The sequence below is a fragment of the Piliocolobus tephrosceles genome, chromosome 4 (assembly GCF_002776525.5).
Source record: "Piliocolobus tephrosceles isolate RC106 chromosome 4, ASM277652v3, whole genome shotgun sequence".
NCBI lineage: Eukaryota > Metazoa > Chordata > Mammalia > Primates > Cercopithecidae > Piliocolobus > Piliocolobus tephrosceles.
In genome coordinates this window covers 109,505,881-109,525,572 of record NC_045437.1, presented here as the reverse complement: position 1 = coordinate 109,525,572, position 19,692 = coordinate 109,505,881, and the positions used below count along the sequence as shown (strand labels likewise).

The 19,692-nt window shown below is 37.6% G+C and overlaps 1 protein-coding gene across 6 annotated transcripts in view; it reads right to left on the bottom strand.

The window, feature by feature from the left end:
- APC (APC regulator of WNT signaling pathway) overlaps positions 1–19,692 on the bottom strand; it is a 142,657-nt gene that overhangs the window by 33,608 nt on the left and 89,357 nt on the right. For all 6 annotated transcript variants that reach the window (XM_023212277.2, XM_023212276.2, XM_023212278.2 and 3 more), the window contains one exon: positions 13,089–13,193. In XM_023212277.2, coding sequence (XP_023068045.1) covers positions 13,089–13,193 — 105 coding nt within the window. The remainder of the gene's footprint in view (positions 1–13,088; positions 13,194–19,692) is intronic.

Sequence of the window (19,692 nt, the reverse complement as noted above, 5' to 3'; positions counted from 1 at the left end):
AATCTGAACATAAGGAGCTCACTCTGGTTGTAATTAATAGAGGTAGATCTGAGGGACCGAGACTCAGGCTAAGGAGGATAGTTGGGGCTTTTTTAGTAAATTCAGACAAGGAACCTTTTTCTTGGTCTATAGAAGGGAAATGAGTCTTTGTCCTGAAGCAAACACACATCTTTGAAGATGTCTAAATATCTCTACTGTTTGTAGGTAGTCTCCGAGATAGATCTTTGCCTCCTGGTATTCATGCCCATTTTGTAATTCCTTCCCCTTTAGTCTTGGCTAGATTTAGTGACTTGCTTCTAGTGAATAAAATGCTACAGAGGTGATGAGAAGCACTCTCAAGGTAAGGTTACAAAGACGTGGCTTCCCTCTTGGGCACCTCTCTTGTTCCCTCTGAGGGAAGCCAGTTACTATGCTGTGAACTGCCCTGTGGTGAGGCCCATGTAACAAGGAACTGATGTCTCTCTGGCTGACACCCAATGAGGATCTGAGGCCTTCAATAGCCATAAGAGAGCTTAGAAGCAGATCCTCCCCTGGTTATGCCCTGAGATGAATGCAGCCCCAGCCAATACCCTGAAGTCTTGTGGGAAAGACTGAACCAGAGACAGGCAGCTCAGCTGCACCAGGATTTTTGATCCACAGAAGCAAAAATAAGTGTCCACTAATGCTGTTAAGTTTTGGGGGCAATTTGTTATGCAGCAATAGCTAACTAACGTACTACTTGAAACAAAAGAAAACAGGAGGTTTAATTATGAAACAAGGGAAAACTTGTTTCCACAATAAAACATGTTTCTGACATTCATTTCAGTGTAGACACCAAATATTTTCTAAGCTTCAGTCTTAGTTATCTTCCTATGTAGCTCCTGGATTTTGAGACATTCCTCATTCCCCAACTGTCTCAGGAGAAATTTAGATGTATTTATTATTAGGAGATACCAAGGGGTACACATACCCGTACTCTCTATGAGCCTAGAACTTGGTCCATGAGAATCTTTCTTGGGTGTTTTATTAAGGCTAGACCTGACCAACTTCTTTCAGAGTGACTTTCAGAGGGACTAGAGTCTCCCTATCCATAAGAAATGGTTAATAACTTCCTAAGAATTGTTTCCCACCCAACTCATAACTAAATTCTGAAGAAACTTGAGTGTGATGGACTTTCTCACAACCTCAAGACCTGCTAAGTCAGTCATGATTGCACATCCCTTGAATCAGCCTTGCTCACTGTCCAAAGATAGAAGCACTTGCTGTATCATTCCTGACTCTCAGTGTCAAACTGTGTGAGAGACCCTATTTCCCACTTTCCTTTTTCCTATCCAACCTTCCTGTAGAATCCACATTAAATGCTTTATAAATACGCATATATCCTCAACTTTTTACTTCATGCTCCTTTTATTTCCTGGTCTTCAACTTTCTCTAAGATGTTGCTTTTTTTTTTTTTTTTTTTTTTTTTTTTTTTTTTTTTTTTTTTGAGATGCAGTCTTGCTCTGTTGCCCAGGCTGGAGTGCAGTGGCGTGATCTCAGCTCACTACCAGCTCTGGCTCCCAGGTTCAAGTGACTCTCCTGCCTCAGCCTCCAGAGTAGCTGGGATTATAGGCATGTGCTACCACTCCTGGGTAATTTTTGTATTTTTAGTAGAGACAGGGTTTCACCATGTTGACCAGGCTGGTCTCAAACTCCTGACCACAAGTAAGACACTGCTTCTTTGAAATGACTAGTAAATCCAACGTATTTCTATATATTTCAGGTTGGATTTCTTGTGGTTATCACTTTCATAATTCTCTTCCTAGTTTTTAACAGCTTTGCCCTGCAGTTATTCTATCCCACTTGTCTGGAAACATTGCAACTACAGATGAATCCAACTGTCTGTTTTCTCTACACCCTGACATGAAGTGCCGGGCAGCATTCAAGAAATGTGAGCGTGTGAGAAACTTACGTAACTCAGTAGGATGCTGTCGATATATATTTATGGTCACCAATACACCTAGATCCTCCATGCCATAACTGCCATCTTTTTGTTTCCCTTGTCAGCTCTCCTTTCTTTGGCTATTTCTGATATCCCTCATTTTGTATTATACAAAACTGTGGCTCTTCTTCTCTTACTGCATATAACTTCTACTTTATAGAAAAACAGAAGCCAACAGACAAAATTTCCTCAACTTCTTGCTAACCAGAACCTTAAAATTACCTGCTTATATATCCATCTCCACCTTCTGCTGTGACATCAGAGATCCCCCCCTTCTATCTAAGGTCCATCCCTTTAGTTGTGCTCTGGATCCTGTCTCTCCCCATTTCTCTTTGATCTTAGTGATCTTCAACTCTTCTCTACTGGCTCCTTTCCATCAGCATTCAAACATCCTCATCTTTTCTATCTTAAAAAACAGAAATAAATTTTCTCTCAAACTTATAGTCTGTATCAGTTAATGATCTTGTCTCTCTTGGGCAGTTCACATCTAGACATCTTTACAGTTAGCTAAAATTGCTTTCTTCTACTTTTTGCTTTGAGATGGTGTCTTGCTCTGTCGCCAGGCTGAAGTGCAGTGGCAGGATCTCGGCTCACTGCAACCTCTGCCTCCTGGGTTCAAGTGATTCTCCTGCCTCAGCCTCCCGAGTAGCTGGGATTACAGGCACACGCCGCCACGTCCAGCTAATTTTTGTATTTTTAGTAGAGACGGGTTTTACCATGTTGGCCAGGATGGTCTTGATCTCCTGACCTCATGATCCGCCCATCTCGGCCTCCCAAAGTGCTAGATTAAAGGCGTGAGCCATCATGCCTGGCTGCTCTCTTCTACTTTTTAATCTTCCATTTAACTTCAACTCACTCCAATATAATACAGTAGGAAAGAAGGCCCAAGGAAATTGCATTTGACAAGATCAGCAATGAACAATTTTGTGTGTGTGTGTGTGTGTGTGTGTGAAACCCAAGGTGATTTTTTAGTCCTCATGGCAATTGTGGAAATTGTTAACTATTCCCTCTTTTTGGAACAATATTATTCTACTGCTTTGGAATTTTAGCCTAAGTATTCATCTTCTTACTGTATACTCACTGGGGATGTAAAAATCTTTAATACCTTTAATTACCAATTCTTTACCTTTCCTCTCAATTCCAAATCTAATAGCCTACCTCACATTTCTACTTTATGTGTTTATTTTTTTGAGACAGGGTCTCACTCTGTTGCCTAGGATGGAGTGCAGTGGCATGATCTCAGCTCACTGCAGTCTTGACTTTCCAGGGTCAGATAAACCACCTCGGCCTCCCAAGTAGCTGGGACCGCAGGCACATGCCACCACGCCTGAGTAATTTTTTTTTTTTTTTTTTTTGTATTTTTTGTAGAGACAGGGTCTCCCTATGTTGCCGAGACTGGTCTCAAACTCTTGGGTTCAAGTGATTCACCTGCCTTTGCTTCCGAAAGTGCTGGGATTACAGATGTGAGCTACTGCACCCAGCTGCATTTCTGCTTTGATGTCTCAGACCTAACATCTTTAAAGTTAAACTTAACATTTTTTCAAAACTAGACTCTTATTTTCTCTCACAAGCCTCCTCCTTATCTAGCGTTATTACTAAAATGCATCACTACCCTTCTAGCTGCCTAACAGAAACCTAGGAGTAATTCTTGACTTCTCCTTCCCCGTAAACACTCACATCCAATCCCTAAGCTTGACTGATTCTACTTCTTGAATATTCTCAGATACTGAAATCTACCAATTTATAGGACATACAGATTATAAAGAAACATGTTGAAGTATATCATGGGGAGTTATCAGCAAAACCGAGAGTATGAGACACTATAAAAAAAACCTTTGGAAGCCAGGCATGATGGCTCACACCTGTAATCCCAGCAACTCAGGAGGCTGAGGCAGAAGGGCTGCTTGAGATCAGTTTGAGTTCAAGACCAGCCTGGGGAACAGAAGGAGGCCTAGGGCATGGTGGTGAGCACCTATAGTGCCAGCTACTCGAGAGGATTGCTTGAGCCCAGGTGTTCAAGGGTGCAGTGAGCTGTCATTGTGCCACCGTACTCTAGCCTGGGTGACAGAGTGAGATCCTGGCTAAAAAAACAAAAACAAAAATAAAACCCCAGGAAACCATAAAGAAAAAAGAAAAATAACTTTAGTTCTTCAATAACTAAGTGGCCATAAAACAAAAAGAAGGAACATACAGATTAGAATGACATCAGAGATATACTAATTCCTGTGAACACGGACCTTATCTGGACCCTGAGGCAAATAAACTGTGAAAAAGACATGAAACAACTGCAAGCTTGAATACTGACTGGATAGATGATGCTATTAAAACAATTACTGTCAGAGTCTTTAGAGATGTAATAATGGCACTGCAGTTATTTATTTTTTATTTTTTAATTTTTTTGAGAAGAGTCTTACTTTCTTGCTCAGGCCAGAGTGCAGTGGCGCTATCTTGGTTCACTGCAACCTCTGCCTCCCGGATTCAAGTGACTCTCCTGCCTCAGCTTCCCGAGTACCTGGGACTACAGGTGCGCACCACCACTCCCGGCTAATTTTTGTATTTTTAGTAGAGACAGGGTTTCACCATGTTAGCCAGGCTGGTCTCGAACTCCTGACCTCAAGTTATCCGCTCGCCCTGGCCGCCGGAAATGCTGAGATGACAGGTGTGAGCCACCGTACCTGGCCAGTTATGTATTTCTAATAAGTACTTTTATCTTTTGTAAATACACAGTGAAATAGGGAAGAAGTGATGATGATGCCTGGAATCTTGTTAAAAAGTAAATTGGGAGGTTAAGGTGAATGGGTTACATGTGGATATGAATCACTATATTATTGTCTTTGTATATGTTTAAAATTTTCCATAAGAAAAAGTTTTAAAAACCAGTGGCAGTAGAGTGGGTTTTTCTATCATTGCATCTTTTTCCCACTTTTAATTGAACTTTATTATTATATACTGGCTATTACCAGAGACCTGGTTCTAAATTTCAAATAGAAAAGCTGAGGTTGCTTGAAAAAAAGAAAAAATAGTGAAAGAAAAATTCCATATCTATAAAAACTTCCATATCTATAAACCATATATAGATAGGAAAAGATATCTCAGAAGTATTATTAAATGACAAGAGTAAGTTGTAGTATAGTACAAAAAATAATGTTTATATAAAAAATTATATAAGGTTGATTCAAAAGTAACAATGTAACTTATAAAAAGTACTGGAAAAACTAATTTCTTAAATTCCCCAAATAACAAATTACAAAAACCCAGAACTCTCCAACATAAAATTACCATAGTAAACTGTAAAATTATAATTGTCATAGAAACACTCTGACGTACAGAAGATATTTGGTTAAAACTTTCCAAGGGCTGGGCATGGTGGTGCATGCCTGCAGTCCCAGCACTTTGGTTTTACCTTTTTTTTTTTCCTTGAGACAGAGTCTTGTTCTGTTACCCAGGCTGGAGTGCAGTGGCACAATCTCAACTCACTGCAACCTCCGCCTCCCGGGTTCAAGCGATTTTCCTGCCTCAGCCTCCCAAGTAGCTGGGATTACAGGTGCATGCCACCAAGCCTGACTAATTTTTGTATTTTTAGTAGAAACGAGGTTTTGCCATGTTGGCCAGGCTGGTCTCGAACTCCTGACCTCAAGTGATCCACCCATCTCAGCCTCCCAAAGTGCTGGGATTACATGTGTGAGCATCGTGCCCAGCCAATCCCAGCACTTTGAGAGGCCAATGTTGGAGGATTACTTGAGCTTGGGAATTGAAAACCAGCCTAGACACCACAGTGAGATCCTGTCTCTATAAAAATTTAAAAAATCAGCCAGGCGCAGTGGTATGCACTTGTGGTCCCAGCTATCCAAGAGGCTGAGGTGGAAGATTCGCTTCAGCCCGGGAGACAGAGATTGCAATGAGCCGAGATTGCACCACTGTACTCCAGTCAGTGTACAGTGACAGAGTGAGACCCTGTCTCAAAAAATAAACAAATAAATAAATAAATAAAGTTGAGAACCAACTAATAAATAAATTATACACATAGTTATATGCTAAGCAAACAGGGATCTGGCCTGTATAATTTACTTCTAAGCTTTTCCTTCCATTTAACTTCCATGAGAGAGTAAAAACAGATCAAGAAACCCTTTATTTAGCAGGGATATTAGTCGGCCTTCGACACACCAAATATTTATTGTTATCTACTATTTATCAGGGACTGTGAGGGTATGAAAATAACAAAACTAGATAGAATGCATGCCATTCTGGAGCTTACAATCTAGTGGGGGAAACAAAAATACTAATCAAGTCATCACATAAATTAATGTAAAACTGCAAATGTAGTAGTCTTCAAAGGAGAGGAACATGCTGTGACAGCCTATGATAGTGAGATTTGATCTATTCGAGCCTCTCTGAGAAACTGGTGCTTAAGCTCCGACACACATGAACTGGTGCTAACTGAGCAAAATGGGATGAACCAAGCACTACATGGAACAGTTATAGATGTGCACAGGCTGTGGTAGGAGAAGGCCCAGTAAATATGAGGTACTGAGAGAAGGCCAGTATGGAGATGTGAGAGCAAGATGCGACATAAAGTTGACATGATAAATAGGGGCCAGGTTGCCTGAGTCACAATAAATGGTTATCATTTTTCTAACAATCAAGGGAAGCCAATGAAGGATTTTTCAAAGAGAATGATTGTGGGCAGGAAACCAGGTGAGAGAAGGGGTAGAATACATTCCCACGTGGTGGTGAAGAGAATTACTCTAGGACAAAACTTTGGCAGAGCATACTACTGTGATCCTGAGAAAGTCAAAGAGACTGATTTTCATTTTCAGTTAGTGTTGGTGGCTTTTGTCTTTTGAGCAAATAATAAAACAAAACAAACTAATCAACCCCAAGCGGCGGTCATATGTATAGATCCTATTTAGGTGAAAGGACTATTGGAATAACAAATCACGGTCCCACAGATACAGGTCGCACATTTACATTAGGATCTCGGAATAGCTGCAATATTGTTTTAAAGCAGTGACTGAAGACATGATTGTATATTTAGAAAACCCCATCGTCTCAGTCCAAAATCTCCTTAAGCTGATAAGCAACTTCAGCAAAGTCTCAGGATACAAAATCAATGTGCAAAAGTCACTAGCATTCGTATACACCAATAACAGGACAGAGAGCCAAATCATGAGTGAACTCCCATTCACAATTGCTTCAAAGACAATAAAATACCTAGGAATCCAACTTACAAGGGATGTGAAGGACCTCTTCAAGGAGAACTACAAACCACTGCTCAATTAAATAAAAGAGGACACAAACAAATAGAAGAACATTCCATGCTCACGGACAGGAAGAATCAGTATTGTGAAAATGGCCATACTGCCCAAGGTAATTTATAGATGCAATGCCATCTCCATTAAGCTACCAATGACTTTCTTCACAGAATTGGAAAAAACTTCAAGTTCATATGGAACCAAAAAAGAGCCCGCATTGCCAAGACAGTCCTAAGCCAAAAGAACAAAGCTGGAGGCATCACGCTACCTGACTTCAAACTATATTACAAGGCTACAGTAACCAAAACAGCATGGTACTGGTACCAAAACAGAGATATAGACCAATGGAACAGAACAGAGCCCTCAGAAATACTACCACACATCTACAACCATCTGATCTTTGACAAACCTGACAAAAACAAGAAATGGGGAAGGATTCCCTATTTAATAAATGGTGCTAGGAAATCTGGCTAGTCATAAGTAAAAAGCTGAAACTGGATCCCTTCCTTACACCTTATACAAAAATTAATTCAAGATGGATTAGAGACTTAAATGTTAGACCTAAAACCATAAAAACCCTAGAAGAAAACCCAGGCAATACCATTCAGGACATAGGCATGGGCAAGGACTTCATGTCTAAAACACCAAAAGCAACAGCAACAAAAGCCAAAATTGACAAATGGGATCTAATTAAACTAAAGAGCTTCTGCACAGAAAAAGAAACTACCATCAGAGTGAACAGGCAACCTACAGAATGGGAGAAAATGTATGCAATCTACTCATCTGACAAAGGGCTAATACACAGAACCTACAAAGAACTCAAACAAATTTACAAGAAAAAAGCAAACAACCCCATCAAAAAGTGGGCAAAGGATATGAACAACACTTCTTAAAAGAAGACATTTATGCAGCCAACAGACACATGAAAAAATGCTCATCATCACTGGCCATCAGAGAAATGCAAATAAAAACCACAATGAGATACCATCTCACACCAGTTAGAATGGCGATCATTAAAAAGTCAGGAAACAACAGGTACTGGAGAGGATGTAGAGAAATAGGAACACTTTTACACTGTTGGTGGGAATGTAAACTAGTTCAACCATTGTGTAAGACAGTGTGGCGATTCCTCAAGGATCTAGAACTAGAAATACCATTTGACCCAGCCATCCCATTACTGGGTATATACCCAAAGGATTATAAATCATGCTGCTATAAAGTCATATGCACACGTATGTCTACTGCGGCACTATTCACAATAGCAAAGACTTGGAACCAACCCAAATGTCCATCAATGATAGACTGGATTAAGAAAATGTGGCACATATACACCATGGAATACTATGCAGTCATAAAAAGGATGAGTTCGTGTCCCTTGTAGGGACATGGATGCAGCTGGAAACCATCATTCTCAGCAAACTATCGCAAGAACAGAAAACTAAACACCACATGTTCTCACTCATAGGTGGGAACTGAACAATGAGAACACTTGGACATAGGAAGGGGAACATCACACACTGGGGCCTGTTATGGGGTCGGGGGAGGGGGGAGGGATAACATTAGGAGATACACCTAATGTAAATGACGAGTTAATGGGTGCAGCACACCAACATGGCACATGTATACATATGTAACAAATCTGCATGTTGTGCACATGTACCCTAGAACTTAAATTATAATAAAAAAGAAAAAGAAAAAAAAAAAAAACAAAACAGTGACTGAAAGTAACCAGATAGTATTAGCAGCATTAGTGTCATACAAACACCAATTTGGTGGGCAAGTCTACGATTGCTACTGCTAAACAAACATGCTTATGTTTACCTCTGAATCCATAGCACTATCAGAGTTCATCACTTAAAGGAGGAAATAATACTGGGCCCTGATTTACTATTTTCAGTAGATCTTCTCCTCTGCCTTCCCTATACTGACATAAAAGACATGATGTATGTCATGGTAGGACTCTGAAGTAAGACAACCTAAACTACCACACAATGGAAATCAAGACAGTGCTTTCTTCTATTTTTCCAAAATGAAAATAGTTTTTAGTTGTTATAAATTATAATAATATATGTTCATTATAAAAAATAAAAAATACACAAAAGAATAAGAAAGTAAAACCCACAAAAATCCCAGCACTCAGAGGTAACTATTGATAACATTTTAAAGAACATTCTCCCACACATTTCTCTATGCATATACACACATCATACATATGTATAATGAGATCATACACACTTGCTTTTAATTTTTTTTTTATTTTTTATACAAAAAATAAAAATAAAAAAAAATTTTTGTCCTGTTACCCACGCTGGAATGCGGTGGCGTGATCATAGCCCACTGCAGCCTTGACCTCCCAGGCTCAAGTGATCCTCCCACACGGCCTCCCAAGTAGCTGGGACTACCACACATGGCTAATTTTTATTTATTTTTTTGTAGAGATGAAGTCTCCCTATGTTGCCCAGGCTGAACTAGAACTTCTACTCTCAAGCAAATCCTTCCCGCTTGGCCTCCCTAAGTGTTGAGATTATAGGTGTGAGCCACCACGCCCAGCACACTTGCTTTTTTTAAACGAAAAAAGTCGTAATTGGCCGGGCACAGGGCCTCATGCCTGCAATGCCAGCAATTTGGGAGGCCGACGCAGGCGGATCACGAGGTCGAGAGATTGAGACTATCCTGGTCAACACGGTGAAACCCTGTATCTACTAAAAATACAAAAATTAGCTGGGTATGGTGGTGGGCACCTGTAGTCCCAGCTACTCGGGAGGCTGAGGCAGGAGAATTGCTTGAACCTAGGAGGTGGAGGTTGCAGTGCGCTGAGATCGCACCATTGCATTCTAGCCTGGCGACGGAGCAAGACTCCGTCTCAGAAAAAAAGTTACAATTACCTAAGTCAATAATATTTATTAATATTCAACATAAATGCTCTCTGCCAGGTATATATTAGTTGTTTGGCATACAGTGGGGAGCAGGTGTGGCTTAAAGGACTTTAAAAAGGAAGGAAGACAATTAAACCAATGATAAATTGTGCTAAGCACTCTGAGAGCAGGAATACAGAGTATCAAAGAGTAATTTATTTACTCCAGGTAGGTGGAGACAAGGAACATGACCAGGAAGAAGTGACATTTAAATTGCGGGGAAGGATGAGTAAAACATATAATATGAACTGAAGCAGAAGATAGTTCTAGGCAAAAGGAATGTCCTGTGGAAGGCCTGGACATACGGAAGGAACTGAAGAAGTTGAAGTTGAGGGAGTGGTGAGAAATGGGGGCAAATATTATGAGATACTCTTAGAAGAGCAAGTAACATGAAGAACCTGGATTCTAATATATGGGAAGTGAGTAGCCACTGAAAGGTTTAAACAAATAAGCGATATAATCAGATTTGTGCTTTAGAAGAATAACTGACTATAATATGAAGGATATACTAGAAAAGGCAATGCTGAAGGCTAAAAATTAGATCTTTAAATAGAGATGTAATTTATCATTTTTAGTATTTGCATGGATGTACCATATAGGTTCCATGAGGCCAAGGACTGTCTGTACTCTTCAATTATCAATTCTAGAGTCCAATACAGTATTTGGCATACAATACATATTTGTTAATTTAAAGATAATTATTAACAATTGTTAACAACAGCATCTGTTACCTTTTACTAAGCACTGACTATATGCCAGGGACTGTGTTAAACGTATCTTGCATTTCACTCTCCCAACTGTTCTATGAGGTAGAGGTTTTATCATCATTTTATTTTACTAAAGAGGAAACAATAAAGCTCAGAGACTTTTTGTTACTAAGCTAGTTAGTGAGGGAGTGTGATTTCCTACATTTGGTGACTCCAGAGCCACTTAACTAACCTACAGCTGACTAACTAATAATTTAACCAATTTATGATCAATGTCCATTTAGGTTATTTCTAACTTTTTGCTATTGTTAATATTATGATGAATCTCTTCAAACATGTCTGATTACTCTTGACTATCTCATTAGCATAAAACCTTAGATGTTGCAATGATGAGCTTCACAACAGGCACATTATATATAATGTTAGATGCATTTGACAAAATTGCTCTCCCGAAAGGCTTTCATATCATACAATTAGAAGCCATATAAGAGAATGCCTGTTTACTCACCATTACTGAGTGTTACTGATCTTTGCCAACTCAATGGCCCCCCCACAAAATCTCATTTTAGTTTTAATTTGTATTTACATATCATGATTAGTAAAGCTGATCATCTTTCCATGTTTACAAGTCATTTTAATTTCTTTTATTTCCTGTTCATGTCCTTTGCTCATTTTAATTTTATTTTTAAAATTACTATTTTTTTTACTTCTACGATGGCTTGAGACCATTTTAAGATACTATTTAAATAAATAGTTGGTATATAAATACTGGTTTTTGCATCTTGAATTTTAACTTTTTACATGTCATAAATGTTTGCAAATAATGTGATCTTGTTCATTTGTTTTGGAGTCTCGCTATGATTTCCTGGCATACTAAATCTCGTGCTGTAATGTGAAATCTATTAATCCTTTCTCTATGGGCCTCCCACCTACATCATGATCATAAAAATGCTACCCACATTTTCTTCTAATATTTTTATATTTTTAATGGCTTTCATTTTGACATTAAATCTAATCTACTTAGAATTTATTTGGATGTAGTAAGTGTAATATGGATCCAATTTATCATAGCCAGCTTACTGGATAGGTAAGGTTTCCAAAGTACATAATAATTGGAAGATGACCCAAAGCACTAAGAGTAGGTCTTTTCCTACGGAAATATTTTTTTCTGTCATATAAGATTGACTTTTTCTTCCTCCTACATATGTGTAGCAATATATAATGTTCCAACTAATTCCCTAGGCAAAAGACAGATAAACAACTCAAATGTGCTGTTTAAATGTAATTGCCTTTGTCCTAATTTACCACTTGTTTTCCAGTATAATGCTAACTAGTAACACTGAATGAAGTATGTTTGTTTTAACTCAGTAAAACGAATTAAAATACTTAAGAATAAGACATTTTAAGCTTTACATTTTAATGAACTAATAGACGCATATTCTTAAAAACAATACTACCAAAAGTAACCCAGAGAGACTAAGAAAATTTTCTGTATCAACAGGAGAAAAATTACCTTTAAGAGCAATTTAGTGAAATTCTGTTTTTAAAAAGTCATTCATTTATACTATAAACATATTCACTGAAGAAAATTTGGAGGATACAGAACACCCTAAAGAAAAATTCTATCATATTGGGCTGTGTTTCAATAAAAATCTAATAGACAACTGATAGTAGCATAACAAGATAATAGTTCTATGTGTAAAAAAAAAAAAGCTTACTTTCATAATTTTGCTGAAAATGATGTGGTAATAGTTAAGCACAATTAGGCCATGTCTCTTTACTTTTTTGTGTGTGTTACAATTATCTTTTTCAGTAAGACTTGGATTTCTAGATTTAAATAATCTTTAAATACAACAGGAAATAACAAAGCCTTTATAACTAAAAAAACCCATAAAAGTGTCTTTACATTGAATGTCTTAGTGAAAGAGCAAATCTATTCAAGGCAAGCAAAAATAACTAGGTCAAATCATACATATAATGAAAATGCAGCTTAGAGTTATTAAAAAAACTACTCACAATCATTTTAGACTAAAACATAAACTACAGCCACAGAAATAGATCTAGAAGATCTTTACAGCATTTTTGTTGATATAGTAAAGAGAAATGACAGCACGCTGGTACTGAATGCTTCTGGAAATATGCATTCAGGACTAAGAAAATAGGTAAGATTTATAAATCATTCTGAGAACCATCTTGCTTCATACTTTTCTGGTATTTAAATAACTTTAAAAATACGATAAAATAATTTATTTACCTGACCATTACCAGAAGTTGCCATGTTGATTTCTGCCACTCCTTGACCTTCATTCTGCCGCTCAGCATCATGTGAGCCGGTTTCATGCTTGTTCTGAGACGACCTCTGTTAACATGGAGTGAGCATCATTACACGCAAAAATGGTGTAGGCTTTCTTAGCCCACAGCTTTTTTTCTTTTTTGTTTTAAAGCTCTGAATACATCAATTATACAGACTGAAAAAGGCATGGAACTGCGTGTTACACTTCATAACCTCCAGTATGATTGGCGGTCGACTATCTCGGTAAGAGGAAAGTGAAGTGTGTCCCTTGAGCATTAGGGCTGCACAAGACAAAGGATTTCCTGAGACTCACAGGAATGCCATCCTCTACCAGCTGCGCTCACATTACTATCAGGAACATAACCCAAGTAGAACAAATAATTATGTTTTCTGTAAGGTTACATGATTCTGACAATTAATGGAGCTGCAAATACAACAGTTAAACTATTACCTAAGCTTACAAATATCTTCTACTTAGGTATATTTATACACAGAATATATACATATATATATGTATATCTTCTAATAAAAGTTAGGTAAAATAAAATGATAGGCTCTTAGATTCTGATATGAATAAAACCCAAAGCCTTTTCTAATGCAACCACCATCTGTTAACAGGAAATTAAAATGACAGATTATATCCAGTAAAAGCAGTCATTTCAAGATAGATTATCTCTAGTACAAAGCAGTCACTGTATTGAAATACCAGCACAAAATTAAAGAAATAAAAGAATTTCTCACTGTCTTTTATAGAAGCACCTATATGCTTGTTTTACGAAAACAATATCTAAAATAAAAATTATACATTAAAAATCTGACCTAACAGTGGATAATTAAATTACAATGATTCCTAATGGAATTTCTTTAAACATCAAGCTTTCCTAGAACATTTTAAAATTGTGACTTAAAAAATTGATTTATATGTGACATTTCCATCAATAAACTAATATTAGTTATATGCTGGCAAAAGTGAGGTAGCACTCAGTAATCCAGAAATATAAGAATAATTAGTACCATCTGAAAATCATTCTATAGAATTCAATGAAATCCACAAAAATAGATATACATATATAAAGTCAACCTAGTAACAAAATGAATCTAAGACCACAAAGATTTGACACTAACATAAGTGAAGATGTCAATATATTTGAAGAAAATTACTGACCATCTACTATGTTAGTTACTTGCATTAGATGCTGGGGAATACAGTGCTAGCAAAACCAGACTTTGTTCTATGCTATCTTGGACCTTACAGTTTAGTCAGGGACACTGTCAAATAATGACAGAAATAATAAAGGTAAAATTGACAAATGCTATGAAAGAAGGGTACAAGGTGCTGTAAGTATATATAACAGAGAGAAATGAAATAGTCTGGAGGTTTGGAAGAGCTCTTTTGGGAAGTGCTGTTTGAGTAAAGACTTGAAGAATAAATAGGAGTTAACTAGGCAAAGGGGAGGAGTAGAGGATGAGTGTTCTGGGTAAAACAGATGATATGCAGAGGACCCAGGGTAGGAGGGAGCGTGGCTTATTGTCAAAGAATCATGGTGTGGATAAAGCACCAAAAATAAGGAGGAAAGCAGAACAAAAAGAATATGGTAAAAAAAAAAAAAATTCTGATTTTAATGCCTTTTTCTGTGATTCTTAGATGGTATTCTTGCCTTTTCTACTTGTAAGTTATAGTGAGGCCAGTGCATGACTGCCCCCATATAATTAATACTAATATATTCATGGAAAAAGTTGCATGTAAATTTATTTTTCAAGTCAAATTTTAAATGGTCTAAGTAGGGAGGAAACATAGGAAAGACCAGTTAGGAGGCTACTGTATTAACGTAAGTTGTGAGACAGTGGCACTATGCACTAGGAAAGCAGTGACAGAGATGAAAGAAGTGGAGACACAGAAGTAAATCTGATTGGGTTCACTGACAGATAGGATATGGGGAGTGGAGGAAGAGGTGTGGTGTCGAGTATTACTCCTATGTTCCTTAGCTCACACAATTCAATAATATGGTGCTACTCACAGAGATAGGTAATACCGAGGAAGGATGAGGGTTTGTTGTTGGAAGGTGGGGTAGTAAAGAGTGCTTAGGAGGAGCAGATTATTAATTATGTTTTGAATATGTTGAGTAATATCCAAGTGCTTTTTTTTTTGAGACGGAGTCTTGCCCTGTCACCCAGGCTGGAGTACAATGGCGCGATCTCAGCTCACTGCAACCTCCGCTTCCCTGGTTCAAATGATTCTCCTGCTTCAGCCTCCCAAGTAGCTGTGATTACAGTTGCTCGACACCATGCCCAGCTAATTTTTGTATTTTTAGTAGAGATGGAGTTTCACTGTTTTGGCTAGGCTGGTATCGAACTCCTGACCTCCTGATCCATCCCCATCGGCCTCCCAAAGTGCTGGGATTACAGGCATGAGCCACCGCACCCAGTCTTAAAGTGCCTCTGATGTGACTCAGTGAGGATGCAGAGCTGACACAGAGATTTAGCACAGAGCTCAGGGCTAGAAAAATATATTTGACAGCCATCAGCATATAGATGGTCAGTGAAACCCTAAGCATAAATGACACTGCTTAGGAAGAGAAGATAGAGAGAAAAAAAAAAATAGGCCTTAGGAAATACCCTTAATTAATGTCCAGATAAGGGAACATGAGTCTATAAAGGCCAGAGAGGCTGGGCACAGTGGCTCATGCCTGTAATCCTAGCACTTAGGGAGGCTGAGGCAGGAAGATCTTGAGCCTAGGAGTTTGAGGTTACAGTGAGCTATGACGGCGCCACTGCATTCCAGCCTGGGCGAGACTGAGACCCTGTCTCAAACAAACAAACAAACAAACAAACAAACAAACAAACAAAACCCAGACAAGTGGAAGAAACCAGAAATGTGACTGATGATGGTGATGGATGACGCATATGGTAACATTAAGAAAAAAACTAATGTTTACTATGTACTAACCACTTAGCACTTACTGATTTATTTAATCTTCAAACTAACCCTATGAAGTATTATTATTCCCATTTTATTTATTAATTTTCTGAGATGGAGTCTTGCTTTGTTGCCTAGGCTGGAGTGCAGTGGCACAATCTCAGCTCACTGCAATCTCCACCTCTCGGGTTCAAGCAATTCTTGTGCCTCAGCCTCCCAAGTAGCTGGGATTATAGGTGCCCACCACCATGCCTAGCTATTTTTTGTATTTTTAGTAGAGACAGGGTTTCACCATGTTGGCCAGGTTGGTCTTGAACTCCTGACCTCAAGTGATCTGTCCACCTCAGTTTCCCAAACTGCTGGGATTATAGGCATGAGTCACCGTGCCCAGCCACTATCCCCATTTTACAGATAAAGAGATGGAGGTGCAGAGAACGTTAAGTAACTTGCTTTCAGTCACATATCTAGTAAATGGCAGAGTCAGAGCTGAAATCCCAACTCAGGTAATTCCAAGCCAGACTACCATTTAACATTTACTATCTTCAATTTCTTTCCTCCTTCCTCTTTCCTCATCACTTCTTTTTAGTCTTTCACTGATCCTAGGTTACAGGCCTGCCTGCACTCTTTGATACACTGAAGACAAAAGAAGTATGGTTGCTCACTATTATGAAAGATTAATTCTAACTAGTTTCCTCATTTCCAAAGTTGCTTTACAACTTCTTCAAGGTTTTCTACTGTAGGTAATAGAACTTGAAAAAATTTTTGGTGAGGGATTTAAATATCACAAAATCCATCCATTTTAAGTGTTCGATTAAATGACTTTTAGATTTATCGAGCACAGCTGTAATCCAGTTTTAGACCATTTTCATCATTCCAATAAAATTCCTCCTGTCCATTTACAGTTAATCCTCATTCCCACTTATAGTCAGACAACCACTAATATACTTTTTCTCTTTAGAAACTTTGCCTTTTCTGGACATTTGATACAAATGGACTTATGTCTCTGGCTTATTTTACTTAGCATGTTCTGGAGGTTCATCCATGTTGTAAATTCTGCATCAGTAACTTACTTTTAATTGCTGAATAATATCCCACTGAAGAGATATAACACATTTGGTTTATTCATTCACTGGTTGATACACATTTGCACTGTTTCTACTTTGAAGCTGTTATGAAAAAATGCTGCTAGTGAACAAACATACAAGTCAAAGTCTTTGTGTACACATATATTTTCATTTCTCTTGGCTAGATACCTAGGAGTAAGACTAGGAGTTGAATCACATAACTCTATGTTTAATATATTTTGAGGAATCACTCAACTGTTTTAAAATGGTGGCTGTACTATTTAAATTCCCACCAGCAATGAGGGACCCTGCTTCTCCACATCTTCGTCAATGCTTATCATTGCCTTTATGATTAAAGCCATCATAATGGGTGTGAAGCAGTATCTCACTTGAGCTTTGATTTGCATTTCCTTAATGATTGAGTATATTTTCATGTACTTATTTGCCATTTGCCATTCCTGCATATACCTTCTCTGGTGAAATGCCTATTTAAATATTTTGCCCACTGAAAAGCTGAGTTGTATTTATCTTTATTAATGAGTTGTAAGAATACTGTGACTTTAGTAAGTATTCTTCATTTGCTATTATCTTTTAAGCCACACTGCATTGTCCTCACAGCTCCCATTCCTCCCAATGTATCTGCTTGTCAATAAATAAACTATGTCTAGAAGAACACACAAGAAAGTCATAGCACTGGTTGCCTCACATACCTTTATGCAACTTCTGAGTTTTGAATCATGTGTAATAATTACTAGATTTAAATCATGTCCAGTATGTAGACCTTAAACCAGAGTTATAATGCAGGTAGTCCAAAGAAAATGCTATAAGAAATATGCTTCATGATAGAGAAATTATTTGGCAGAAGCTTTTCCCTTTCTCATATCTACTGCGAACAAACAGCAAAATTGTAAAAAGTGGTTTTATCCTTTCTTAAATGTGAAATGGCACCTTCCTTTGGCTTACATTTATAAACTATCAGAATAATGCAATTGATATAACTATTATCATAACAAAAGGAAGCAATAAGAGATTGGATCACAGTAGCAGACAGTCTGCCCTAAATCCAATAATATGAATAAAAAGTTTTGTACAGATACAAGAAGCACAAACAAGTTTCCAACCTGAAAGAAACTTGTAACAGTAATGGAAAATGAGGATTACTATTAATAAATGGTAGTACAATGAAATTCAAGGTGAACGGCATTAAATAAGAGGGCTATTGTATATTATAATACAAATAAAATATTCAATCAACTAGAAAAAAATGTGACTATTGATTTAGAATATCAAAACCTGTCAGATGCAGCAAAACAGTAATAATCAGAATACAAGAAAGATGGGGGGAAAGAACTAACTGTAACTAAAGCTATTCAATTAAAAACAAAACACTGCCTGTTTAAAAATAATTTAAAAAACAGACCATAAAGAATTTGCTTAAGGACAAAAGACAAGTAAAAACTAACAGGAGAAAGCCAAAAGGGTCATAATAAGTGTAGAATGCTACATACATCAATACCAACAGAACTGAAAAGGAGCAAAAAAATACTGCTTTCTTTCTGGCCCTTTCAAAGGGCCAGAAAAAAAGAGTCTGTTGCAAAAATGAACACATTCTTTAAATCGCAAATATTTGACTTATACTGGCTTAAGACATCATGTTAAACTGCTTTTAGGATTATGACTATCACATTTTACTTAAACTGTCTACTTAGCAAATACATGTTTCTACATATTTCAGATTCAGATGTACTAAATCCAAAGTTCCTCAGATATTAAAAAAGCCAGACATGGATGAAAATGTTTTTTGAAAGAACTCTTTCTTTGTAATCTCTTTCAGCTGAGTTTTTTGGGAAGGAGACCCCCTGATCTCCAAATAACCTGCTTTAAGGGCTAGTTCTGCATTTTTCAGTTGAATGCTTTATTTCAGTTCCACTTTATTGTTACACAAATTTTTCACTATTTACATTACTTTGACTATTAAATTCTAATCATAGCTGGCAGGTGGTATACTATGATCACCTTCCATTACAACTTCTTGTTGTCCATGGAGTTAAAGGTTATCTTTACTGTTCTGTTCATTTGGTTTTCTGGGTACATATGACGTATCCTTAGTTTCTCTCCTACTGTGTAAATTTCCTTTCCCTTCAATACATTCAGAAACAGCAAGTATTCTGCTGATTTCATCTTCTTGGAATTAATCTCTCCTGGAATCCTCTCAATAGTTCCAATATGGACTGGTTGCTTTCTCAGGATGTCCCTTCATCTTTACTCTGCAGTTTCCCTCATCTCTTTCTCTTGTATTATATCACCTGGGTCTTGAGTCCCAAAAATTCATTTTTCTTGCTTTACATTTCAATTTCACTTGAGTATATCCTTTAATAGGTTCCAGAAAAGGGTGCATGAGAAAAATGTATTTTTGAGACTTTGCCTATCTAAAAGTGTCCTTATTCCACTCTCAGATTTAACACTTTGACTAAAGGCTAGAATGGTATTATAAAAAATATATCTGGTCTTTGTTCACTTGTACCTGGCAGAGAGCTTCAAATACCCTTGGAATTTCTTGAGCGATAGGGGTGTGTGTTATGCT